The sequence below is a fragment of the Podarcis raffonei genome, chromosome 1, assembly GCF_027172205.1.
Source record: "Podarcis raffonei isolate rPodRaf1 chromosome 1, rPodRaf1.pri, whole genome shotgun sequence".
Classification (NCBI taxonomy): domain Eukaryota; kingdom Metazoa; phylum Chordata; class Lepidosauria; order Squamata; family Lacertidae; genus Podarcis; species Podarcis raffonei.
Genome location: NC_070602.1, coordinates 97,329,482 through 97,356,974, shown reverse-complemented (window position 1 = coordinate 97,356,974; position 27,493 = coordinate 97,329,482). Strand labels below are relative to the sequence as shown.

The 27,493-nt window shown below is 40.2% G+C and overlaps 1 protein-coding gene across 4 annotated transcripts in view; it reads right to left on the bottom strand.

Moving 5' to 3' along the window:
* The window catches only part of THSD7B (thrombospondin type 1 domain containing 7B), a 367,181-nt gene that overhangs the window by 181,243 nt on the left and 158,445 nt on the right, over positions 1-27,493 (bottom strand). For all 4 annotated transcript variants that reach the window (XM_053405725.1, XM_053405703.1, XM_053405718.1 and 1 more), the window contains 2 exons: positions 19,682-19,837; positions 17,175-17,372 (listed from right to left, as the gene is read on the bottom strand). In XM_053405725.1, coding sequence (XP_053261700.1) covers positions 17,175-17,372; positions 19,682-19,837 — 354 coding nt within the window. The remainder of the gene's footprint in view (positions 1-17,174; positions 17,373-19,681; positions 19,838-27,493) is intronic.

Here is a 27,493-nt window from a genome sequence, read left to right as displayed (position 1 = left end):
CTAGATAGTTTAATGATTGCAGGTGTATTTTTGTTTCTCAATAGCATCAAAGAAAATAACTGTGAACAGTACAAGGCTTTTATGCTTGAATTAGACAGTGTAATGCTGTTTAAACTTTGGTATAGCTGTAGTAATTTAAAGAGTAGATGGGAAAACAGCCATTGTGTAATATTAGACCAGTGCCTCCTTCAGAGGGAGTGTAACCCCATCAAGAGCATGCAACCTCCTATGCGTCCAGTCACAATCTCCCTGCAACCCTACATTGATATTTGGATGGGAATCCCCCAACTATTCTTAACTAAGTATCAAAAAATATGTGGAGCATGCTGTCATCCAGTTGTTCTTGTTTCCATTCAGATATCTAGGGAGACTGATGACATGTAGCAACCTGGAAACTAAGATATATCAAACATCAATAGATTTATATGCTTCTCCTTTTAAATTGGATACATGAAGTTTACCCGAAAATGCTTAAGTTATCATAGACAGCTGAAACCTCATACAGTAATAGCTTACATGCTTCCTCATGGTAATGTAAGGCACCAGCTGCCTGGAACTGAGACTTAAATTCTCAGATAGGGAGCAAGGATTAGTAGTGGTGCTTAAGGACATTCTCCCTCAGCAGGCAGAAAGGAACTTTGATGTCAGTGGAGAAGATGAATGTATCAGGTGATGCTCTCTTAATAGAGGCCAGCATAGGAAGGAATGCTGAGCTGTGGAAGGTTCAGCTCCCATTTTCACACACTTGAATTAGCCTTGGCACTGTCAGCCAAGAATATGTATGAAGATGCCAGCTGATAGTATGCTTTATCAAAGGAATCTGTGAAGGTCTCACAGATCAGGTGGAAGAGTACATGCTTTGTAGCCACAAAATCTTATGGAAACCCCTGACATTTCTAGTTAAAATGATATCAGATGGCAGGGCTGGGGAATCCTTCTACTTTAGACCTTTGAAAGCTCCTCCCGGTTAGGGCAGAAGTAGATTTGAGGAAGAAGGAATTGCTAATCCCATCATTGCCTCCTAACTTAATGTGACAAGAGTGGGTCCTTAGCTCTTCTTCCATTTAATTGTCCCTCCAAACTATTTCTTGGCTGGTCCCCCCACCCTTCACTGCTTACAACACACACCTACACACCCTGCCAGTTGCAAGACCAGAACATAAGGTCAACAGAAGAAATTTGGTTGAGAATCAACAGGCAAGGAAAGGGATCTGTGTCTCTTGCAAACACCTCTCTGCCCACATGTTACTATTAACTAGCTACCCATGTGTTTGGGAATTTCCCAGTGAAGAGAATATATGTAGTCAGTGCTGGGCAAGCTTCACCAGTGATCTGACTCGGCAGCTTTATATATCCATAAATACTATTAGTTTAATCTAGGGTAGAGGGTTTTTTGTGGATATATATATAGAAATTGCATAAGAAACTGGGATGCCATTAATCTATTGTTGGATTCCAACCAACACCATCTCCAGCATAGTCAATGGTCACAAATGATGGGAGTTGTCATCCATCAACATGGAGAGCACAGTGTTAGCTATTTCTGCTGTACACAGATAAAGGCTCAGTTCCTCTTTGTGCATGTGTGTGCAGCTGCTCCCTCCCGATTCTGTACCTGCACACACATAGCTGGAATAAAAAGAATAAATGGTAATAGCAACCAGCTGTTTGAAAAGGTGGCATGATTTAGTACTGCCACTTTCCACTCTCCCTGAACAACTGACTGGTACTATAGGTAATTATTTGACCTTAGATAGGGGGTATCATGCCATTTATCTCCTTCATATCACTCGTAAGCATCAACCAAAGACATAATCAGAAAATAAACTGTGTGGAAATACAGATGTGGTGCAGTCTTAAGTTTTTTTGTGTTGCATGCTTTACTTCATTGAATGAAGCAATAATTACTATTGACATTTACAGATATTACTATCTTCTGATCGGTACTAAGTAAACATGTGAATAACAGGATCTGTAATCTATTTTAAAGTGACAGAAGATCTATTTAATATTGAGTTATTTTTGAACTTTGAATGCTAAAGCTTTTGTAGATTGACTGAGTATCTTCATTCGCCTGGCTTGGAAACTTGGATGATTTTTTCCTGAATTGGCTTGGAAGCACTCTACTTTTAATAAATGCTAAAGTTGTTCTACATGTGAATTCTACTAAACATATCCACTTCAATGCCATAATGAACACAGTGTTAAGGTGACCTTTATCACCAATACTAAGCTTCCTGGGTCAAGCACTTTTCAGAGAATTTTACACACTGCAAAAGGTTATGTCTGACTTCCTGATCTTTGTTAGTTTCATAATGATCAAGCTTTCATCATTTCAAAACACGTTCAAGGGAAAAAGTAAGGGTGGGGAGGAAAAGAAAGGATTTTTGCTGTACTGAAGCAAAGTTCTAAAGTGTTTGGCTTTGCAAGTGAGTACCTTCATATTAGGACTATAGGACTATATTTGGAGGCTAACATTTGCAGTGCAGTTTCAGTAGATCCTGTTTTCAATTAAAACAAACAAACAGCATTTTGTTGGTGGAGAGGCTCTATGACCTCAGCTAGCCAATCAGGGTGCATGTCATGTAACTGCATCATGCAGGAAGACAAGCACATCACTCTGTATGAATAGACTTCATGATGATGCCTAGGAGTGACTGCATACAACCTTTGAAGGAAAACAAGAGTATCACGCAGAAGACAAAAAAATATATTTCCCTATGAAGAAGAGTTACGTTATGCATTGAATGCATCAGGCATGATAAACAATAAATATTTGAGGTTCTCCTCACTTTGTTCATTGACCTTATGAGTCAATGTCGATACCAATGCCACACATCCCCAGTGGCAGCTGTGGCATGACTATCACTGCAAATATAACAGAAATCGTATATCCTGCTGTGAAAAGGACTGGGTTAAAGTCTTTTATAGGAGCTATTCATATTTGTGTTGGACTGATGTGCTTGAACACATCAAGCCCAAGATTACGCACCTGACTTTACATTTACAGTGAGGGGGAAAAGTATTTGATCCCCTGCTAAATTTTCCCATTTGCCCTCTGACAAAGAAATGACCAGTCCATAATTTTAATGGTAGGTTTACTGTAGCTGTGAGAGACAGAATAACAAAAGGAAGGAGGAGGAGGAGGAGGAGGAGGAGGAGGAGGAGGAGGAGGAGGGTTTGGATTTGATATCCTGCTTTATCACTACCCTAAGGAGTCTCAAAGCGGCTAACAATCTCCTTTTCCTACCTCCCCTACAAGAAACACTCTGTGAGGTGAGTGAGGCTGAGAGACTTCAAAGAAGTGTGACTAGCCCAAGGTCACCCAGCAGCTGCATGTGGAGAAGCGGAGAAGCGAACCCGGTTCACCAGATTACGAGACTACCACTCTTAACCACTACACCAGAAACCCAGAAGACAAAAGTCAGAGATTGATGTGCATTATAACAAGTGAAATAAGTATTTGATCCCTTTGCAAAATATGACTTAGTACTTGGTGGCAAAACCCTTGTTGGCAATTACAGAGGTCAGACATTTCTTGTAGGTAGCCACCAGGTTGGGCACATCTCAGGAGATATTTTGTCCCACTCCTCTTTGCAGATCCTTTCCAAGTCAGTAAGATTTCAAGGCTGATGTGTAGCTACTCAAACCTTCAGCTCCATCCACAGATTTTCAATGGGATTAAGGTCTGGAGACTGGCTAGGCCACTCCAGGACCTTAATGTGCTTCTTCTTGAGCCACTCCTTTGTTGCCTTGGCCATGTGTTTTGGGTCATTGTCATGCTGGAATACCCATCCTCGACCCATTTTCAATGCCCTGGCTGAGGGATGGAGGTGCTTACCCAAGATTTGATGATCCATGGTCCCGTCCATCGATGCGGCAAAGGTGTCCTGTTCCCTTAGCAGAAAAACACCCCCAAAGCATAATATGTCCCCCCCTCCATGTTTGATGGTGGGGATGGTATTCTTGGGGTTGTCGACAGCATTCCTCCTCCAAACACGGTGAGTTGAGTTGATGCCAAAGAGCTTGATTTTGGTCTCATCTGACCACAACTCTTTCACCCAGTTCTCCTCTGCGTCATTCAGATGTGCATTGGCAAACTGCAGACAGGCCTGTACATGTACTGTCTTGAGCAAGAGGACCTTGTGGGCTCTGCAAGATCTCAGTCCTTCACAGCGTAGTGTGTTACCAACTGTTTTCATGGTGACTGTGGTCCCAGTTGCCCTGAGATTATTGACAAGTTCCCTCTGTGTAGTTCTGGGCTGCTTCATCACCGTTCTCCTGATCATTGCAACTCCACGAGATGAGATCTTGCATGGAGCCCCAGAGCGAGGGAGGTTGACAGTTAATTTGTGTTTCTTCCATTTGCTAATTATTGCACCAACTGTTGTCACCTTCTTCCAAGCTGCTTGTAGCCCAGTCCAGCCTTGTGGAGGTCTACAATCTTGTCCCTGACATCCTTGGACAGCTCTTTGGCCTTGATCTACTTTGGAATCTGCTGGATTGATTGCTTCTGTTGACAGGTGTCTTTTGTACAGGTACTGTAACGAGCTGGGATTACAGGTAAGACCTCTCCCTTACAGCAGGTGCTTCTAATCTCAGCTCATTACATACAGTGAAGATACCAGGTAGCCTGACATCTGGTTGGTTGATAGGGGATCAAATCCTTATTTCACTCATTATAATGCACATCAATCTCTGACTTTTGTCTTCTGGGTTTCTGGGGATTTCCCTGTTATTCTGCCTCTCACAGCTACAATAAACCTACCATTAAAATTATGGACTGGTCATTTCTTCGTCAGAGGGCAAACAGGCAAATTAAGCAGGGGATCAAATACATTTTCCCCTCACTGTAAATTACTTATTTCTAAGAGATCCCTATCTTATCTTCCAGTGTCACCCACTCAGCCATGAGGCTTACTAGGTGACTTGGCCCCTCCTTCTGTCCCTCTCCTCACAGGAGGATAGTAAAACGGACAGGAAGAAAGAACCCTTAATGTGACTCCAAGCTCCTCAAAGGAAAGGTGGAACAAAGATGCGGGCTATAGAAATACATTTGTCCCGTTCCATCACTTTTAGTCGCATGCATGTTAAAAGAGATTGATCTGCTGCTGAAGGGGAGGGGTGAGAGAGACTAGCAAGATCCTTCATGTATTCAAGGCAGTAATATGTGTACACCAGTAAGAAAAAGATGATGATGCTAATAATTAAAAAGACTGAAAGAACTGACAATATATGTCTTAGAAAAGCTGGATCCTCTAAATCTGATCAGCAGCTTCGAGTCCTAGCAGCAACAACCATTTGACCTAGGAATAAAGCCTTCATCCTGCTTATGATAACAGACTCAGAAGGTGAGGGATTAATTTTATGTCATGGTGATATTAAGAATGTCAATTATAAACCATCATTCAGTTGTGAGCCATATATTTAATATATTCCTACTGTTGTTAAAAAATTCATGAGCTTGTTTCGATCTAAGCTAGGAAGCCACTGGTTCCAATAAATGCAAATGACTAAATGGACCTTTTGTGTTTCAGCACCTGCAGAAAGGTTACCACATATACTATATCAACAATCTATTAGGGAAAGGAATTTGATTTTTTTAAAAAGCACATTTTAAGGGAATTGTTTTGTTGTCGTGTTATGTCTTTTGTGTTTTTATACTGTAAACTGTCCTGTGATATATGTGTGTTTGTGTGTGTGTATATGTAAAGAATAATAATAGTAATAATAATAGTAATAATAATAATAATAATAATAATAATTTTGCTCCATCTTTAAAAAATGGCAAAATATGGATTTTTCACCTCTAACAGCAAAATGTATGACTTATGTAAACCTCTGATTACAAGAACCCAGCTGGTGTCAATGACAATCTGCAACACAGAGAACACACCTGTCTATCTGTGTGAGAACTATAGTCCCCAAAGAATAAAGGTACAAGACAAAAGAAAACAAAGTCATACAGTTAAACAGCTAAATACATCACAATTAGTATCTGACTGCTAAGGGTCCCCAGCCATCCTGTGATATAAAGCCTCTCTTTCTACTACTGGCAGATCGCAGCATCAGACCTTAACAGGATATCACCTTGTTGGCTGTGCTTCCCTTCACTTTGTGTTAGAATTGCAACAGGATGCTGAGTGACTGGTCTCTGCAGAACATAAGGCTAACAGCATCCTGAAATTCTTTTCTTTCAGACAACAAAAAGTCTTAACCTCTGACTAAAGCAGTTTATGAGATTTATTGGCTGCAAAAATCACCTCACAGAATGGTTGGGGAGAGAGAGAGAGAGAGAGAGAGAGAGAGAGAGAGAGAGAGAGAGAGAAAGAAAGAAAGAAAGAAAGAAAGAAAGAAAGAAAGAAAGAAAGAAAATAATCCAGAGTCAGGTTAAGACATGGGCATTCTAAATGGATTCTTGTTGTCTCACAGCTTGTAGCTGCCTAATAGTTACATTAAAATTTCAGGTTTAGGTGCTTGTTTTTTTTAATTAGGAAAAAAAAAGACTGTCTCTCACATAAGAAGCTAGGGTGCTGCCTTGTACCATCTAGCCTAGTAGTGTCCATCCAGATCTGTATATCCTACTACACTGAATGATAGTGACTCTCCAGGATTTTGGACAGATTTCCCCAGTCCTTCCATGATATGCCAAGGAATGGACATTGCCCCTTGTGTTCTAAGTGCACTATGGCCTTCCCTATTTCACAGAAGTGACAAAAGCTTACAGATCAGCCAAGCAGTCTCTAACTGAATTTAACGTCTAGTTTTTAACGTCTTTAAAAACTAGCTTCAAAAGGTAAAGAAAAGAATCACATAGCCAAAAGTGTCTGAGTTCTCCAAGGTTTAGTTTTAGGCTTTCAGTGGCATTCCCCCTTCCGCAGGGGTGGGGGGAACTATTAGAGAATGTTCTGCCCTCAGAGAGTGATGAATCCAATTGGTTTTGAGATGGTTCGGGGAGATTTTATGGCTGATATATGGCCGGGGCCCCCCAGGTTGATCTGTGGAATACATGGATGACCAGGGCCACCGATGCAATCACCCCTGAGTGCCCTCTTGCACTTGATAACAGAGCTCTCAACTGGCTGGGAGGTATGGAGGGGGTGGCCACAAGAGAATGGACCTTTCTGGTGGTAGCTCCCTGTCTGTCGAATGCTCTTTGTGGGGATTTTAGGTGTCAAGCTAAGACGTTTCTTTTTTGCCCAGGCCACTGGTTAGTTAATGTTGCTTCCTATGGTGGTGCTCATCTTTTAGTGGGCTGGATAGGACTTGCTCTGGATGAGCACTTTATGTATTTTGGATCCCCACTGCTTTCTCTTTTCCTCATTTTAATTTGTTTTCATATGTTGTGTTTTCATTTTAGGCAAGCCACTCAGGAATCCTTTACTGTCAAAAGCAACTGTAAAATATTTCTAATAGTAATAATAATGTATACATAGAGACAAAAATGTTTCACTGAATTCTACCCCAGTAGAGTAATGTTAGAAACGGTCTGTCCTACTCCAGATTTATTATAGCCTCTCTCAAGGGCCAGATTCAGGTGCCTACCAGATAGTAATCCATTTCCTGCAGCAGCACAGCAAACACAGATGTTCTTCTATGGACTTAAAGTATGTCATATGTGTTTTCATGCAGTGACTCAGTTTCTGCAATTCTTTCCTCTTCCATTGTCAGTGAGTTCAGGGAGAGGAAGCATTGTACAAACAGAAGTCCTTGCACAGCTTCCACTGACAGGACTCATTAGTGAATCTTGCCCATCATTTTTAACCTGTTCTAAATGGGACAGAAAACTAGGAAGTAACTTCAGCAGTTGATCAATGTGCTGTAATCTTTTAAATAAAACAAAAACAAAAAGCTAGCATGAAGCCTAAAAAAAAAGGATTAAACTGCAACATTTTTTGTTTGTTTTTGGCTGAGTATGCTTTCTGAATACATAAGCCTGTCTGAAAACTCCCAACTCTGCCTTTAAACTATTTCTTTTCTTCTCATAATGCCAGTATTTTAATCAGATCAAAGTGAGTCTCTGTTAAAAGGATAATAATGGTTCATTTTTCACACAGCAAGAAACTGGTTTTCATAAATGTTCATTCCTCTTAATACATACCAGTGAGTATCACAGCAGAGGCTCTCTTTGTTGACCTTAAATATAATCACAGCAAAATTTAGGCATTCTGCTTCTTTTATGTAAGCTATTACTGCAATGGGAAGACATTCATAAGCTTGAACTTGTACTTGGCAAAGAGTCATACTCTTACCATCCTTTATTACTAGCAAAGGCACTCATTTGCATTGGCTTCTATGGCTTGTATGAATCTGAAAGAACGTCAAACGAAGAGCCTACAATGAGGCGTCTCCTTTATTGCCCTCAATAAACCTACATGGTAATGATGCCATGACAAGGACAGAGCAGAACTGACAGGACAGACTGCTGTTTAGAGCTGAGAAGCAGAATTGGAATGGGGACCATGGTCTGGCACTAAGGCACCAGATACGGGAAACTATTTTTGGATCCCACAAGTCACAAAACTGCACAATGGCTCATACATTCAAGTGGTTAATAGCTCAGCTATTGTAGTAGAAGTAGAAGTCTCATTATTATAACAAAGCAGATGTTCTCTCCCCCCCCCCCACTCTCTCAAGCACCCCAAGCAGTTCTGCTCTGAAAGTTTTGGTAGAGCTAGAAATTGTTCCATTCCATTTCATCCTAATCCTAAAATGAATTGTGGAATGCAGAATGGGTTCTACTGTAGACTATAAGGATTCTCAGAGAAAGAGACTCACGGCTGCTCTCAAATGTATTGACCACCTGTTCCCTATCCTGACATTTCTCCAAATGTTTTGAACACTTCAGTTAGCCACAGCTAGCATGTTCAGTAGTAAGGGATGATGGAAGTTTTTATTCAAATCATAAGGAGGGTGCCATGTTGGGAAAGGCTGACCTAGACTGATTGGTTTCAGAATGTCTTCAGAGCCTACTGTTGTTGGCCTGAGAGTTTCATGAGCAAAGGGGCCCTGGAAGTCTTCAGAAAGAGACATACATTAGTGAAAACTATTTTAGCATTCTCAACCACTTTTCTCAGTCTTGCAATTTTCTTCTAATTTATGCCACAGGACTTATTTTGTCTGATTAGTCATTTAGATTTTTATTGAAGCTGTTTATTATCCCCAAGTAATCTTCTTTGTTCTTAATTTTATTTCTTGCTAGGTAGCACAATATCAAAAAAGCAAATTAGCAAAGGACTGTGAGGGAATTGCAACAAAGCAAAATGCTGACTACAAGGGGCATTGATAGATAAGGCTCTCATTTTTTTAATAAAAAAATCATCACATATAATCAGCTTATGGACACTGTCATTATCTGATTCACTCTAAGGAAACAGAGGGATGGATAAATTATTATTTTTCCCCAAACAATATGTAAGTGTGTAATGAATTGATTGGAATATTTCATGCCTGCTGTATAGTATAATTTTTTTTCTAATCTTAAGAAATACGGCAAAACAAAATTAAGATAAACAGTGGTGTGATTTGTAGCATTACCAATTTATCTATGATCCTATTTAGTCTTTGCACAGCGTAACCTACTACTATCAAGAGAGGAAAATATCTGTGCTTTGATGACATAATTAACTATGGTTTTATTGTTATGGGAACCTACCAGAGCCATGCATTGATGTGCTGCTTCCTCCCTCCCCTCCTCTGACGAGGATCTGAAACTTTGACTTCTGATTTGAATTAACCACTGTTGAACATTACCTTTGAACCACAGACTATGGTTATTGTTAAATATAGTTTGTTGAAACAAGGGAGCTTCATAATCCATGGTTTGAAGATTATTTGTTTCAAACAAACCATAGTTAAGATTAAGATGAAAACTTTTTAAAAAAACAAACAACCTAGAAACAATTAGAAATAATCACATCAATATGCAAATAGAAAAATTAATCTGTATATAAAACAATACAAATAAACTTACCTAATTTAATTAATTTAATAGATTAAACTAAGCTAAAGAGAGTGGGAAGTTACTATGTATTTTGTGCTTTCATCTTGAATTTTTATGTTGTGAACCACCCTGAGATCTGTGAATGGTGGAATGATAATAATGATAAATAAACAAGAGAGAATAATATAAAATCAAAAGTAGAACAGCTGTATAAGAAACATCACCATGTTCAAGGCAATGCACCTGCATCCCAAAGGTTTGGATCCAAGACTCAAGTCTTCAAATATCCAAGAACATCATCCCATCTCTCATTTGGGATGGGATTCTCCCCTGGCTTTTAGCCAGAGATGGCTTATGCCCACCATTACCCTTAGCTCTTACCCCACATGGAAGCCAATAACTTTCTGTCTATGCTATCTCACCAAGCAGCATGCATTCATCCAGGCTGTGGACCTTCAACAAGGTATTAGGGGATTAACACCCTTGCCCTTTTGGTGACCCACAAAAGGTTTTTCTTCCTTTGGTCTTTCCCCTTCCACGTTGGCTCACCATGCCAGCACAGTATATGCCTTTTAAGATGTTTCACTGAAGGGATGCTCCCCACCAAGCCACCCACTGTCTCTGCTGTCCAGCTGGAGCATATTGCAAGAAGCAGTCTCACCAAGCATCAAGAAGGTCCCTCAAAAATGAAAGCATTCCTGCCAGAGAAGGATAGGGGAGGCGATGCACAACTGAGTTTTCAGACCACCTGCATGTTTCCTAGCTTGCCACTAAACCACCAGTTCAACACACCCACAGAACAAGAAAGGCTCAAAAGTGAGTTCAGTCTCATGTCAGCAAAATACCCCACAGAAATGGCTTGTTTCATTTGCTACTACAACAACTTATATGCCACATTGGTTCTGTTTCATGTGAAATTATTACTAATCCAGCAATGAGCATTTGAGAAAGAATTGGCTATAAATCTAACTTAATATGCAAAGCTTTTACAACCATGGCTACTTTTCATTTTATCCCTGTGGTAACATATATAGTTTCAATGATAACACAACAACAACAGGAGGATCCTATTAAAGGCCTATCTAGCCAAATACAATTAGATCAATCTTACTTAAATAATATAGCTAATGTGTAAATTTCTCTTCTCTGCTGAGTATTCTCCTAAATTAGGTTAATCAGGTCCAATTCACTGGATATCTGTAGGCGGATGGCACATCATTCATTCTCTCTCAATCAATTGCTTCAGTTCTGTTTCATGAGCAGAGCAGATCATTCTTCCAAAGACAATCCACTAGCAAAACTTACACAATGTCTTTAAGGAAAGGTACATCAGTCTTCGAAGCAAAATTAAAACCTCAATATGTATCTCTGAAACAATCCCTCACTACAGCTTGTGTACTAAAATGTATAACCACTTAATGCAGCTATAATAGGATTCAAAGTTTTATTTGACCTGGCAAAGCCAGAGTGCTTTAGAAGAATGCAAGAAAATGCAAAACCACTGCAAATTAAACCACACAGTTGACAAAGAATTCTGGAATCAGAAAGTTAAATAATGCTCTGCTATTATTTCCTGACAGAGAAACCCTAAGACACAAATGAAGTGCAGGTTAGATAAGCAGACACATCTGGCACTCAGGCAAATATTAGTTCAAGCTTTTGTGGCTTTACCAGCATTATCCACTTAAGAGAGTAGCTTTTTAATGTAGCTCAGTATGCATTACTAAAGGAGATTTATTGAATGATTTTATTTGATAATTTTGAACTAGTACTTTTTATGCTATTGTTAGCCACCATGAGCATTCTTGTGAGTGAGATGCAGGGCAGAAAGATACAAACACTATAAATCAATGATACTTCCCTTCAAAATACCTGCAAGCAACAGTCTAGAAAGAGGGCAGGTACCCATTTCTCCCATGGGTGGCAGAATAAAAAGAACCAGTCCTTTATTTTAAAGGACCAGCAAATACATGTATCATTCGTATTTCAAATGCTCATGCACATGTGCAAATTGATAATCAAAGATTAATTACCACCAAAAGAGCTTCCATAGCTACTTTGGTCAGCTCACACACATTTGGCTGTCAATTACAAAATGTTTAGCGATCAGGTGATAAACATGTATGCATTTACCAGCCCTTATTCTCTGCAATTCACAAATGGCTAACCTGCAGCCATCCATATATTGTTGGACTCCAACTCACACCACACCCAGATAGCATGGCCTTAGCAAGAATGATGGGAGTTCCAGTCCTGCACATCTGGAGGACCGCAGGTTCCCCCACCTCTGTTCTAATGTATAAGGAAACCCTCCAGCTCCTTTGAAAAGAGTTGCCACTTCCTGATACTAGCAAGTCCTGCTTCGTAATTCCTAGGGGCCTCCTTTTGGAATGTTTTCAGAATCTCAGAACAGGGACAAGGACTCATTTTAGCTGGGATCAGGACACCCTCCTAGTTAGCCATATGCCTAGCTGCTCTGGCTAGCCATAAAGTCTGTAAGCACAGAGGGAGAGAGAGGGGGAGAGAGGCAAGCAGAGCACCCATATTTGTCCCTTTTTTTTAACACTGTTGCTCAAGAAGCATTACATTCACCATGGGATAAGATACTTGCATACAGTCCAGCTAATTTGTTGGGCATATCTTTACTTTATTGGAACTCCTTTATTGGAATTCCTGCATTGCAGGGGGTTGGACTAGATGGCCCTTGGGGTCCCTTCCAACTCTAAGATTCTTGACATAGTCTGTAGTATGTGCTCATAGGCATTTGATGGAAATATGTGACATTTGACACAACAGAATTGAAGAAGGACTCACTGCAGAATACTGTGGCGTGCTCCACACCAGTAGCAAAGATATCAGCCAAGAGCGGTGTCTACCTGGAAGATTTACAGCTGCCTGTGCTAATTATCTTTACATTGCTCTGAAAGAGAGGGAAAGATTATGTTCTCACTCTCTTACATCCACTGTGCACTGAGATTAGTCAGAGGACTAGTAGAGCCAACATCACTGTTGCACAATTAGGATGATAAATTCTGCAATCTTCATCTGCCCTACTGGTTTCAGCAGGAGCAAGCTGTGTGTGGACTGCCAGGAATGGGCAGAAGTAATTGCTGGTTTTTAAACATGTCAGCATCTAAGATAATTAAAATCTGAAGAAAGGTCTATCAATTCTAGTAAATTTACTTTTTTAAAAAAGGGAAAAAAACTTTCCAAGGAGTACCCCAGACTTACATAATAGTTAGCCATGCTGCTGTTTTTAATGAGTCAGTTGAGCTGAACATGTCCCGAGAAATTTTTCCAAATTTAAACAGGACACACTTAGAAAACAAATGTCCAGCTGCAAAGGAAATGCCAAATTGAATTCAATAGGTCCTTTCCCACAACACTTGGTGCAAAGGAAGAATGGTTTCAATCACAAACTTCTTACTTCCACCATACATTCCTAGCTTTTTGTATCCATTATGCAAAAGAACTATAACATCTTTCTCCCCTCAATGACAGAACTAAGGGAGAAACTGGCAGCATCTTTCACAATTTTAATGTCAATTAAAACACAGACTCAGCAGTGAAACTACTTGTTTGAGGGCAGGGATATCAGGCAAACGTTGACTACTCAGTCTGCCTTAATAAAGTTTGACTATTCCACAACAGAATATTATGATGAGATAGAGCTTGGCTTTCTAAGTGTTTCAACTCTGAAGAAACTAATTATCACAAGGTGTACAGACCACTATAAAAGTGGGGTCATGCAAAGAGCTATGTCCAGTGGTTGTGTAAGTGGAACGCAGCTTGTACAACCAATATTTTTCCTTCATTTCCAGTTCCTACACCCACTGAAAATCTTCTACATGTGGTTGGGGGGCACTAATGAAGAATGTGGATCATGCTGCATGGGGCTGCAGTTGAAGAGGGCAGAAAGATTTTACAAGGACTGGAGTAAGGAGATCATTTTCAGGGGATGCAAAGGATTAAGAAAAAGATCAGTTGTGTGTCCTGCCTTCCATTAGTGTAACCAATGGAGGCTGATGGGGGAATACACATTGCTAGATTTGGGGAAATATTTACATTTCAGCAGAGCTCCCAGGGGTCTGAACACTCATCCCCCAACACCACTTTCTGGACACGGCCCAGGAGGAAGGAGCAGAACCACTGTATAACAGTGCCCCCAGCTCCCAGCCCCTCTAGACGGTCCAGAAGGATGTCATGGTCGATGGTATGGAAGGCCACTGAGAGATCCAGCAGAACTAGGAAACAGCTCTCACCTTTGTCCCTAGCCTGCTGGAGATCATTGACCAGCACGGCCAAGTCAGTTTCAGTCCCATGATGAGGCCTAATCATGTTCTATCATGCTATTGCTATTTATCGCTTGTAAGCTGCTTTGGGATTCATTTGAATGAAAAGCACCATGGATATATAAATCAAATCAAACTTAATTACAATCATGTCTAAGTGTTTCCTCCTGCTCTGTCCCTGACCTTTTCCATGCTGCACAGAGAATGTCTGCCTAGGGATCCTGCATTCTGGTTGCATTCGCTTGAACCCAAGAATGCTCTGCATGCTTTATCAGGGTCCCTGACTGTGGGAAGAGTTCAGCAATACTTTGAACAACTTGGGGAGGGAGGTTACACAGTAACTGAGCCCACTCGATAATTAACCTCATTTGTTTCTTCTCAGCAGCATTTCTGCTGTGGTATTAACTCCATGTTGTTAACGGCGCTCCTTTATTTCAAATATTTGTATCAACTTGGCAGTTTCTAAAATTATGACACTATTCTATATGTTTAAAGACTGAAGGATAATCTATAATACAATCCTGTGATGGGACTACATTGACCTCACCAGAAAATATGATGCTTTTGGATGCATTTCAACCTGCCAGTAGGAAAACACCACCCACTGTTTGTTTGCACATTTCATATAAAAATGTATGCTTACTAATTATTAACAAGCTGTAAACTGAACACATTCCAGACTTGAAATGTTGCTAAGTAAACACCATATTACTCAACACAATGTTTTCATTTACATATCATCAGAATCATGTAGCATAAATCAGCTGTTGCAAGGCAACAACATATTCCTCGACTACACTTTTTGAAAAGCCGTAGTAAGGGGGGGCGGGAAGAGACACAGAGTTCAAAGTTTTCAGAAATGCAAATTCTGTAATTCATATTAAATAGTACTGTTTATTTAAAAGATTTCTACTATACCATTCCACCAACAAGATAACATGAGCAATGGATATAATAGCCCAAGGATGGCTTTTTGCACAAGGAATGCGGTGCATGCTCATTCACTGCCTCCTCCTCTTGCATGGCTGGATTAATATCAAACCACAGTTTGCCATAACTATGGTTTGAGCTCTCATTATAAACCAGGATTGCAAACAATGCCTTGCTGGCATTCAAGAATGTTCCCTACCTACAGCTTAGTAATTGTGAAACACCCCTTAGGAGCAGAGTACGGTAGTTCCTTTAGTTGTTTTACTTTGCTTGCTGTTTTTTGTAGTTATGTCCAAGCCGGAATGAGAAGTCTATCTTTGGTTCTAATATAGGGCTGTATTTAAATTTGCTTGTCTGACTGAATGATCTCTCTCCTTCTGCATGGTTCTAGCAACTCGTCTAACCCTCTCTGGAGCAGATGTGAGGAAAGTGCTGGGGAGAAGGGTTGGGGGTGGGGAGTCCTGTTGTGTAACTGGAACTCATTCTGTTTGTGCAACTACTTAGTTTAATATAGTGCAAAATTCCAAGCCCTGTTTGGCTGACTAGCTGTGAAATTATTGCAAGAGCATAGTTTGCAATCCTGGTATGTAGGGAACAATCAGTCCATAGTTTCCTTGGTTCAGAGTTTCCAGCAAGCCACAGTTTGACAAACCAGAAAGTACTGCATTAAGCTGGGCATGCAAGGTGAAGGAACGTGCCTGCTATTTGGTGTCAAGGAGCCTAAGTGTTGTGTAGTCATTTACTCTGATGAACAGGTATGTACTTTTGGGGGTGGGGACCACTCCACTTTGTAGGACAGGAGCTTGGAACCTATGGCTCACCAGATGATGTTCCCATCATCCCTGATCATTGGCCATGCTGGTTGGGCCTAAAGGGACTTGGGAGTGCAAAAACATCTGGAGGGCCACAAGTTCCATCCCTGTTCAGTCAGGAAAACAATCCCCTTCTTTGGGCGCACCCTCAAGAGTCTCACTCTCAGACCTAACTATTGGTCATTTTCTGGACTGCAGAACTATGAGCTGACCACATAGCCTAAAGATGCTCATTTGACCTCCCAAACCGATGGAGAGGCACCAGGCTCTTTCTTCTAGGTTAATCCGACAATGCACTGCATCAAGTAACAACACAGGCTGTCTCCACCCTTGCCTCATCTCAACTCATACCAGCCCTGCTTCATTTCCCCCCACCTCATCTTTTCAAAATGATATCCAAACTATGCACATGCCCATCTTTGGCCCTACGTTTCTGTTTGCCTAATCAAGTATCTGATTTGCAAGCATGCATCCTGCCTCTGGTCTACAGGACAAGTGCTCTGCCAGTGCTGAATTCAGACTCTGTGGCCTATTGCAAGCTAGGCCTCAGGCTGACACTGTGGGGAATAAGACACGGTTTCATAAGATTTTCCACAAGCCCTATTCAGACATTCAATGCAACATATGGGACACATAAATCATGTCAGGGATTCAGGGCCATATGCAGTTATTCCACACCTAATGTCTCTGGCATGTGTCATCCCTACTTCTTCTTCCACCACCGCATTTCTGGAAGGGGGAATCTTAAATGCATTCTAAGGAAGATGTTTAAGAGGTTCCCTGTAACAAGAGTTCTTGAATGCAGGGAGAATTCTAAGCACAATGATCCAGAGATAGGAAGGATCTCCATTCAGACCTTCTACTGAACGTGTGAAGAACGTTTGAAGCTGTAGTTGATGGAACCATGACTTTGGGGGTAGAGCTAGTGTGCACTGCCTCCCTGCCCCCTTAGCATGCTTTCAGGGTAGGATACCGTGTTATAGAAAGTGACTGGAAGCATGAAGTATTTATTTTAAGATCACAGATCTCATTTAAGACCTAAAGCCAGAGTATGATAAAGCCATAAGCTCTGGGGAAATTCATATCTTATTATAAAACTGGAAGCCTCGCATCATGGAATTTTGCTTAATGTGCAGTTCTGAAATCTCTTAGAATATGCAAAATTTATTTAAATAAAGTGCAGTTTGTACCACATACCCTTGTAGTTCTTGCATACAGCATGCTGCACACGATTCCCTTGTCCACATATTCCGTTATAAGGCAAGCAGACTCCTTCTGAAATGATCCACTTGTAACACACTGGGTTTTCACATGGAATGGATTCTATCAAGTGCGGGCAATTGCCAGAAGTGCCCATGGGTTCCACAATGATGTGTCTTTGCCTCATTTTGAAACCTAGGGGGCGGGGGACAAAAGTGATAGCTAGGTTTCAACAGATAAGGAAGGGAAGAAGTTACATAAACTGATTGCATAACTTCCAAATTACAGTCTGTCCAAAGAAAGAACAAATACCCCTTTAAAAGTATTATTTGTAGTTGTGTTGTCATGGTTTTCAACATGTGCCAAGCTGCATCATGAATGCTGCATAATGCCCATGCTTTGGGATTACATGAACGAGCCTTAGGCTCACGCACACCCTCCATCCCTCACATGCTCCGCTTCCTGTCACAATTTCTGGTCCTAAAACAAGTTTAAGGTATAGGAACATGAGTTCCCATGTATTCAGCAAATTTAGAGGGGGGTGGATCCACTACATAGCCCTCCCTCTGTGCCGATGTCACCTCATCCAATGCAATTCCCTGCTGGTTTCACTTCCAAACTTCATGCTGGGTGTGAAAGTCTATTCAGTGGTACAGTGGTATCTCGGGTTAAGTACTTACCGTATTTTTTGCTCTATAAGACTCACTTTTTCCCTCCTAAAAAGTAAGGGGGAATGTGTGTGCGTCTTATGGAGCGAATGCAGGCTGCACAGCTATCCCAGAAGCCAGAACAGCAAGAGGGATTGCTGCTTTCACTGCGCAGCGATCCCTCTTGCTGTTCTGGCTTCTGAGATTCAGAATATATTTTTTTTCTTGTTTTCCTCCTCCAAAAACTAGGTGCATCTTGTGGTCTGGTGCGTCTTATAGAGCGAAAAATACAGCAATTCCTTCCGGAGGTCCGTTCTTAACCTGAAACTGTTCTTAACCTGAAGCACCACTTTAGCTAATGGGGCGTCCTGATGCCTCTGCGCCACTGGAGCACAATTTCTGTTCACATCCTGAAGCAAAGTTCTTAACCTGAGGTACTATTCCTGGGTTAGCGGAGTCTGTAACCTGAAGCGTATGTAATCTGAAGCGTATGTAACCCGAGGTACCACTGTAGACTTTGTACCCTGTGCAGACTGGGTTCTGCAGACAGACTTTTGAATACATTCAGCTGACCATAGATTTAAAAAACACACAAAACCATTCAGACCTTCACAGTCAACACATGAAGGACAGCAGTGGAAAGGGAAGGATGAGTACATTAAGCGAAAGAGAGCATATGCGGTTCTGTGGCCCCTACATGAGCTTTAGCTCAGGTTCTAAGGAGACCTAAAAGCTTGCCCATAGAAATAATTAATTATTCTGCATTATGAAGCAATGAGGAGCTGATATTCTGCAGTCTTCATATCCGGCCAAACATATTGCTCTGCTTTCCTTTTGAACTGCATCAGCATCTGGCCAGTCCAGGACCTCCAAACACAACTGCCTGGGCTTATGCCTCAGGGAGGCCTCTTCAGTGCTGCCAACACAGCAGCTTGACTTCACCCCTGGAAGTGCATTCCATTGTCTCTCAAGACAGATGGATGCCAACAATTAAAGCCTGTTGGATCAGGTCAATGGTCCATCTGATCCAGCATCCTGTGGGAAGCCAACAAGCAAGATCTGAGTGCAATGGCGCTCTCGTCTCCTGCTGTTTCCAGTAACTGGTTTTCAGAAGCATACTGTCTCCAACAATGGAAGTAATGCATAGCCATCTTGGTGAGCAACCACTGAGCAGCCTTATCCTCCATGAATGAGTCGAATTCTCTTTTAAAGCCATCCAATTGTTAGCCACCATTGACTCTCAGTGGAGCAAGTAGCATAGTTTAACTATGCACTGTGTTCATTTATTCATCTAGTACAGTATTGTTTATGCCACCAATCAGTAGCCTCTCCAGGGTTTCAGACAGGGGATGTTCTCAAACTTGCCTGGAGATGCCATGGGTCTGTTTATTTATGTATTTATTTAACAGAGTTTATATACTGCTTTGTTGTGAATAGAACCTGCAGTTTACAAAAATATTTGGTTTTTTTTTAAAAAAAAAACCACCCTGCCAATAGAAGACAAAACAGATATTTAAAAATATTTTTTTCTACACGAAGCAGATGCTATGCCACTGAATTACAGTCCTTTGCCTTATGCAGTTTTACGGTTTAATATAATGACCCAAATAGTTATAAAATTATTTACATGGTAAATAAATAAATAAATCAGGTTACACATTTCGGGCTGTAATGTCCATTGGTATCAATAAGTTGTGGAGAAACTAGCAGTCCCCACCCCACAGGTCTTTAAAAACACACTAAAAATGATTAATTATAAATATAAAGTCAGCTTTTGTACATTAGATTCATCCAGTTTTGTAATGTAGCAAGGCCCCACTCCTACAAAAAGCTGTTAGAAAGTAGTTCAGAACGCACCTTTTTTCCCTTGATTATCTTGGCAGTTTTCATGAATGCAAGGCCCCCATCCCAACCAGGAAGAAACCAGGCATTCAGGAGGGCATGGGATATTGCACAGTTGGGAAGCCGGGGGAGCAGGAGCGAGACAGAGCTTTTTTTCAACAGGTCTAGCCACTTAAGAAAAAGAAAACAAGAGGGAGCAAAAAACACAGGGATTATTCCTTCAAATCGTGGAGTGTTTTGCAATGCAGAACAAATATATTCTCAAGCAACCATCAAAATTATTTCAGAATCCAAGCTAACAACAGTGTAATCAGCACAATAATTAGTGTCCCTGATGCAATTCAGCACTGCAGCTAAGAATAATTTGTTTAAAATGGATATAGTGTTCAAACTGTATAGTGGGCCACGTGCTGAGATTCCTGCATTGCAGGGGTTGGACTAGATGACCCTGGGACTCCCTTCCACTTCTATGGTCTTTCATGTTACATATTGGGAACATAATGAAACATATAATTCAATATGAAATCTGGCTTCCAAAGAAATCAAAATCTGACTTCCATGCATGTGAAAATATAGAGCTGTGTCAATGCACAATAGTTCAGTTCTTCTGAAAAAAGTTACACATTGTATAAATGTATGTAATTTTTTTCCTGGTATTTATCAGCCAATTTCAATATTAGTTTTTATTTACCATGTTAGGGTAAGTTGGGTTTGTAATATTTTTTATTCTACATTTTTATGTGCTGAGAATTCCACTGCATAGAATTATATGGGGAAAGCTGAAATGCAGAAGTGACAAGAATTAACAGGAGTTTTAAAAACTCACAAGAATCGCTCCCCCCCACACCAAAAATATCTTGTTCCTCAGGCACTTGCAGGATATTACTTCATAATCAAATGGTAATTACCCAAATTTAATTCAAAAAACTAATGAAAAGTTCTGCTTAGATGAAAAGACTGCTTTCGGAATTATTATTATTATTTTAGAGACAATATTGCCTTTGACATATTCATTTAGGGACGACACCAAGATGGCAGAAATCCAATTCACCTTGCTTCTAAAGCAAATAGCCCTTTTCTACAGGTTCTAAAAGTCAACTGGCAGAAAGTGCAAGATAAATATTAGTCAGTTTTAACCATCAAGCTATTGCCTTTCAAAAAGTCTCATGCATTTCTTAATATGCCTTTCAGCATTAGGCTTTGCAAAATAATTTATCATTCTGGTAATACACTGGCATACAAGCCAGCAAATCGGGCTTACTGCATTTTGTCATCAAAAATGGATTCCGTTTCATCTATAAGAAAGCAATACTAGCCATGTTGTTGAAGCCATGTCACTTGTTTTGACACTGTTTTCCAATGCCTTTTGGCAGCAATCCATTTATTTTGGAGCACACCAGCAATATAGACCACACACTATAATAAATAATGCAAGTTATTGGAGTAAGAAAAGTAGGTGAACACTTCACCTTGTGAAAATTTTTTGCAGAAATGAAATCAAAATGAAAAAAAGAATGAAACACAACAGGTAAGTAATAAACTTTTATTGTAATAATACTGGAGAAATGTTCTTAGTATGAGATGCAAGCATGAGCCAGATCATATTTGTTTCTGGCTTGAAGTTTTCAATCATTATCAGTCCCAACCACTTGCTGAAAAATACACTGTCCCAGGATGAGTACAGCCTCGCATGGACACAGGGAAGCTACAGAATGGAAAGAAACACTACAGTAAGAGGCTCTTCACTTCCCCAAAAGGCCGCAACAGAAAAACTCATATTGTGTCTGGGACCAGCTATGTGGGATTACTACCACTAAACCTCACAGTAATCTTTGGAGGAACAGGAGTTTCAATATGCTCATAGAATTCAACTGTCTGCAAACATTTCTTCAGTTCAAGAGAAGCGGTCTGGTTTTGGGGTTTGTTTAAGTGAATGAAGGGACTGGTCTCGGTGAGCAACCTTGGCACAGAGAACACATAAAACCTCTGATTCAGGGGCATGACCAAAACACAACACAAACAACACTTTAAACATTCCAAATGGGTCAGTCTCAATGTATCCGTTCCTCCTTATCTGTCCTTCCTCAAAGATAGTCATCTTCTGAAACGTCCAAGTATGAATGTATGCTCAACCAATTAATGAACAAGAACTAACATTCCTTTTGCACATGGTCTTAATACCTCTCAGATTCTCTGATGAGCAGGCATTTAAGAGTCTGCAAGATGAATGCAAACACAACAATAAGTTTGCTATCAAAATCCTATTATTATTTCCTAGTCTTTGGTGCTCATCTCTCTATATATATGGGAATATCTAAATATTATAAGGATGGAGTTTCTTTCCAGGAGTGCATGGATCTGATCCGCAACCACCCGCTTAAGAACTTTGCCCAAGGAGGAAAGATTAGCAGCTGGCTGGTAGTTATTTAGATCTTCCAAATATAGGGAGGGTTTTTTGTGGAGTGGTTTTACAAGGAGCTTCTTCAAGCATGCAGGACCCCCCACTCACAAGGAGACATTAATCACCTCCCTGGTCCAGACAGGGAGTGATATGAAAGGAGCTTTTTCACTCATGGAAGAGCAGATCTGTATCCAATCCAATAAGCTTTCTTTCCTTCAGGTCACCTGAGTTAATTACCAGCTATTCCTAAACTCAGTTGCTTTTTTTTAAAAAAAATCATTTTTACTTTAATAAACATAACACTGCTGTTAAATGCAATCTGTCATGCCTCTCAGAACATTACACATTGTCGCTTTTATATTCAATCCATCCATTTGTTACATTTACTTTACCCCACAATACTAGTGTTGTGATTGAAAATTCTACAGCACTCTACCTAAGATGATAAATTCAATTAGGAAAAAAAATAGCTGATTTTCTGTAGGCTTGCACTTGAATGCTTGATACAAGAGGGATGAACTCAACAATACTGAACACCAGGTTTTACAAAAAGCAGCTACTTAGTAAAATTAACTGAACTGCCATGCTGGGTCAGTAGGCTTTAACTACTTACATCTTCACACTCTCATGTCGATGGAGACAACAACATTAAGCAATTACAGACCATGCACAAATGGATGCATTCTTTACTGGCAATAATTAAGTTCTCTCACAGCCATTTGTCACTCTCCTAGGAAGTGGATTATATTTTCTCATGGATCTTTAACTTTATGCTCCCTACAGACTGAGAAGAAAAAAAGCATTTTGAAGAATTCAGAGCTAGGTTGGAGAGCTTTCCAAACACCTACAAATAAATTTGAATGGATGTAAGAAAATGGGAACTTCAGGACAGATTGTCCTTCAAGATGGCTATTGGATTTGACTTCCCTACAGCCAATATTAAACTCTCAGGGCAATGCATCTTGATATCCACCAAAAGTTAAGCCTAATATCCAGCAGAAGCCTATGGAATTGTTACCTGAGTTCAAGATAGGAATAGTGTCTCTTTATTATTATTTTTAAATCTCTTTTTGCATAGGTTACAATCTACAAACAACTTACGCTAATGTCCTTTAGCCATCAATATACCTACTTGTGAATCACATTATTGTGTCCTTTCAGCACTGTTATAAACTGGCTGGGGGGAAATGATGGATCTCGAGTTATAATATGAAATATTGTCTCTCAGACAACAAGCACAAATTAGTAAAGAGCTGGCAAATCATGTTTGGCTTAACTGGTATAAATGAACTGATCATTTAAAACAAATGATGGTCCCAATTACAGATGCAAGATTGCAATATTTATTCACCTTTAGCAAGGCAGTGGCATTGATCTTCCAAGAAGATAAGACAAATTAGCATCCCTTTCGACCATTCACCAAGTTTGTAAATGAAAAAAAAAATTCCCTACAATCTAATCTCAATCAATAGCATTCAGGAAAATAAGCTTGAAAAATACCACTGATAATGAAAGATATGGTATCTTCAAGACCCACTGATTGGAACCATGCATGAAGATACTTCTATGGTTACAGTAATGAATATATCCTAACTACCAATTTGTGGGACCATGAAATGTTGTGTCAGAAGCAGCTGCAGTTGGCTGCTCAGAGAATGGAGGGGCCTGGGAATTGACTACAATGCAGAGGTGTAAATGTTTAAATAAACATGGCCAAGTTCACCCAACCTTTTCCATCTTGCCCTTTATTTCTCTGTGTGGTTGCAAAACTTGCAACCTTGGCCCAATTAAGTCGCGATGGGAGGCTTGCAAAAGAAAAATGATGCAGTGAGTGGGAAGTGCCACAGTAGGGTTTGTACAAGCTGAGCACCAACAAGAGACTACTGCAAATGTTACCATTATTGCAAAGGGCAGTGATGGCCGAACTTGGCCCTCCAGCTGTTTTGGGACTCCCATCATCCCTAGCTAACAGGACCAGTGGTCAGGGATGATGGGAACTGTAGTCCCAAAACAGCTGGAGAGCAAAGTTTGGCCATCACTGGCATAGGGTATTCATTGTAGGTAAAGGTGCTTTTGGCTTGTTTCTCATGATAGCTCTAAAAGACTTGCCAGTCCCAAAGGGTAAAGTAAGGAAGGCTCTAGAATCACTAGAAGAAGCCACATGGGAGCCAGCAATGAGCCACAGAAAAATATTGTGTTTATGATAGAACCAGAAACAATAGACTACAGAAGGAAAGTCAGAAAATGCAGCAAAATGAAGATGGTTATTTGCTCTAAAAACATGCTTATTCAGAGTGGTGCTTTTTGGGGGGTGGGGGGCTTGTTCCTTCTACTTTAAGAAGATCCATAATGATTGAAAACCAGAAATGTTTCACTTGTGTGATTACCAATATTTTTCATCCTTTCATGAATTTAAACCCTTCTATTTCTGAATGTGAAGCATTGCAGCTGTACACCCCAAAGATCTGAGAGGAATCCTTTTCTGTCTTGTTTCAAAGGCTCTCCTTCAAAGAAGTCAGCTGTTACATATTTATCATCCCATAATGTGGCTTTAATTTTACCAATTTGACTCACAGAAATGTTTGGTGGAGAACCTGCAGATCAATAGATGAACATCCCAACAATGTAAATTTCACACCACCAGGTTAGAATATATTTATTCCCTGCTGTGAAGGTATGTCCTTTATCAAGTAAATTAGGTCATTCAGGAGAAATACTTATTTTGTACTAACCATTTCCTTTGGGCCGGGGGGGGGGGGGGGGGAGAGAATCAATACACTAGATCAGTAGCTCTGTATGTTATCCTGTGACAGGCCTGCTCCCTCTCTCTGAGCAAACAAAGGTCTAAAATCTTATTTACTGTATCACCATCTTAAGATTTCTTGAAGTGCCCTTTAAATATACCTCCAGCTGTGTGAAAGTTGCTGTTTTTTGAATCAATCCCATGCGACTATGGGCTGTATCTGAATCACACAGCCACATGTCCAGGGTCCAGTCATATGGGTCTTTCTCACAGAATCAATATCATACATTTGACTCTCATGAAACCAGCTCTGCTGGCATGGTTGCAGCTGTGAGACATAGCCCCAGTCCCATGTGATAAATTCATGAAAGAGCTGCTGCCACACAGCTGGAAATTCACTTCAAGGACACTTGGCTAATTAATACAGTGGACTTGGGTCACACTTTAGCCTACAGTGGCTTGTAGCAGTTAAGTGATCACTGTTTTCTTCTGCTTCTTACATTTGAAAAGAGAGAGAGAGAGAATATATGAAAAAGAGAAATATACAAAGGAAACACAGAGAGCCATTTAGTTCAAAATTAAAGGTGGGTCTCTAGCAGATGTCAGCAACGGAACCCACATCTGAAATCACTGAAGGTCCAAAGTAGACATTATAGTTCTAATCTAAGTGTCACTCCTAGAAACTAAACTTATATTTGATCCAGGCAAATTAAGCCCAAAGCCTACAAATTTAAATTGGATAATTAAATAAACATTTAAGCCTCTCTCACCAGAATCAGTAGAATTCAAAAGGGTTTACACAGCTGGTGACAACTTGCCTTCTAAATGAACTAAATTTTAGAAACTTTCCGTATGTTCTTTGTACTCAGCAAGTTACCTGGATCACACATTAGGTCTTAACTTTTATCCAGGTATGAAAAGCACTCAGAGGAATAGTCCTGCCTTTGGAGAATACAACCAGTGAGACTGCCCTAACAGAGATGATAAGACTACAACTGTGCAAATGGGAATCAAGTGCTTGCGTTACGCCCCACCCCACACGCTGCTGACAGTCGGTTTTGTTCTGTTACTGTAGTCAAATATTCATACAGCTAATATATGCCAATGTATTGTTTCTATATAATTTGATCAACAGAACAGACAGGTGAGAGTTAAAATCAGAGTTAAGGCTATATCATGGAGGGCTGCAGTGTCTGTTGGGCAGGATCAGATATACTTGCACATGTTTCTGTGATTCCAAAAAGCTTAGTGAACCCCATGCTTAACCTCTGCACCTTTTGTATCCCTTAATTAAAGAAATAGGCTTTACACAGAGAATTCGGTATGTGGTTCCCTCTACAGATACTTCAGCACTGGTAGGACCTTGGGCTTTATTTTTCAATCTGGCCGCGCTCTGCACTATCTGCCAGTTCTTTGTTCTCCACAGACTTCCATAAGGCAGGAAAACTCTATTAACTTTTGAACCCTTACTCATGACTTTGCCAAAGCAATGCAGGATTGCACTCCACAATACACCCGAACAAAGTACATTACAAAAATTGGAAATAAATACAGTATATGATATGCTTTCTTGGGGGAGGGTGAAGGAAAGTGTCAATTTTTAGCACCTTTAAATTTGTTGTACCTGCGGCATCTTTTTATATCAGATTGGTTGGAAATATGGCACTCTCATGGAATTAATCAGGAAGATAGTGTACACCAAGCTTCAAGCTTCAAATAGCTCAACCGCTGCCATTTTTATAAACCTTTAGAATCTTGAGTCTTGTAATGGTGGAAAGTTGTTTTTCCTGCTTGCCTTAACTACAGGACCACTCTTGTACGCCTGTAATTTTAATATAGTGAAGTGGATGGGTGAACTAGTCTTTATAGTTGCAGGACTCTTAAGTGAAATGGCTCTCCAGTATTTCCAATTTAAAACAGAATAAACATTTGATTAAAGTTATTTACCCAGATAAATGCATGGAAATTAACAAATGCCAATATGCCAGGGTTTCATAATTAATTTCCAGCATTCCAGAAGCTGGCTGTTTTGGAACACTTTTAATAGCTTAAAACTGGAAAATACCAAAGCCTTACTTTATGCCTTTGATGAAGCAAATACACCTGGTTTTCCTAGTTTCTTTGTGTCAATCCATCCCCCCCTTACTTTCAAGTGGGTAGTAAGTTTCTGAAAATTTAGGGAAAACAAAGAATGTGTCACAAGGGCAGCTATGTGTAGAAAAGAAATTGAGGCAAGGGCAATCCAGACAACCCCAAAAGCCGTAGAAAGCAACTGATGTTACAGAGAAAGTAACATCACTTAATGAAGATTCCTCTTGCAAATGATCTGCTGTATTTGTGGGAGGCTCAACCAGGTGAGAAAAACAAATCCTTCTACATAGTGACAGAATAGATATCCTCCTTCAAACTGACGGCATAGATAATCAGCTTGCAGCAGGTGGACTGCTCAAGAGGGATGATGAGGGCAAACCACCTGCCCTAAAATAGACTTGCTTTGCCTTTGTAGACAAGTCAGTCCTCAGCTGTGATGCCACGCTCTTGCTATCTTACATCTCTGTACAAAGCCATATTTTGCAGGAGCAGTAGGTATAGTGAAGAAAATAGACAAAGATAAATTATTCATCAGGCATCTGTCTATCCACTTGCTTTTCTTCTGAATATAGAAAAATATTTGATTCTTGGA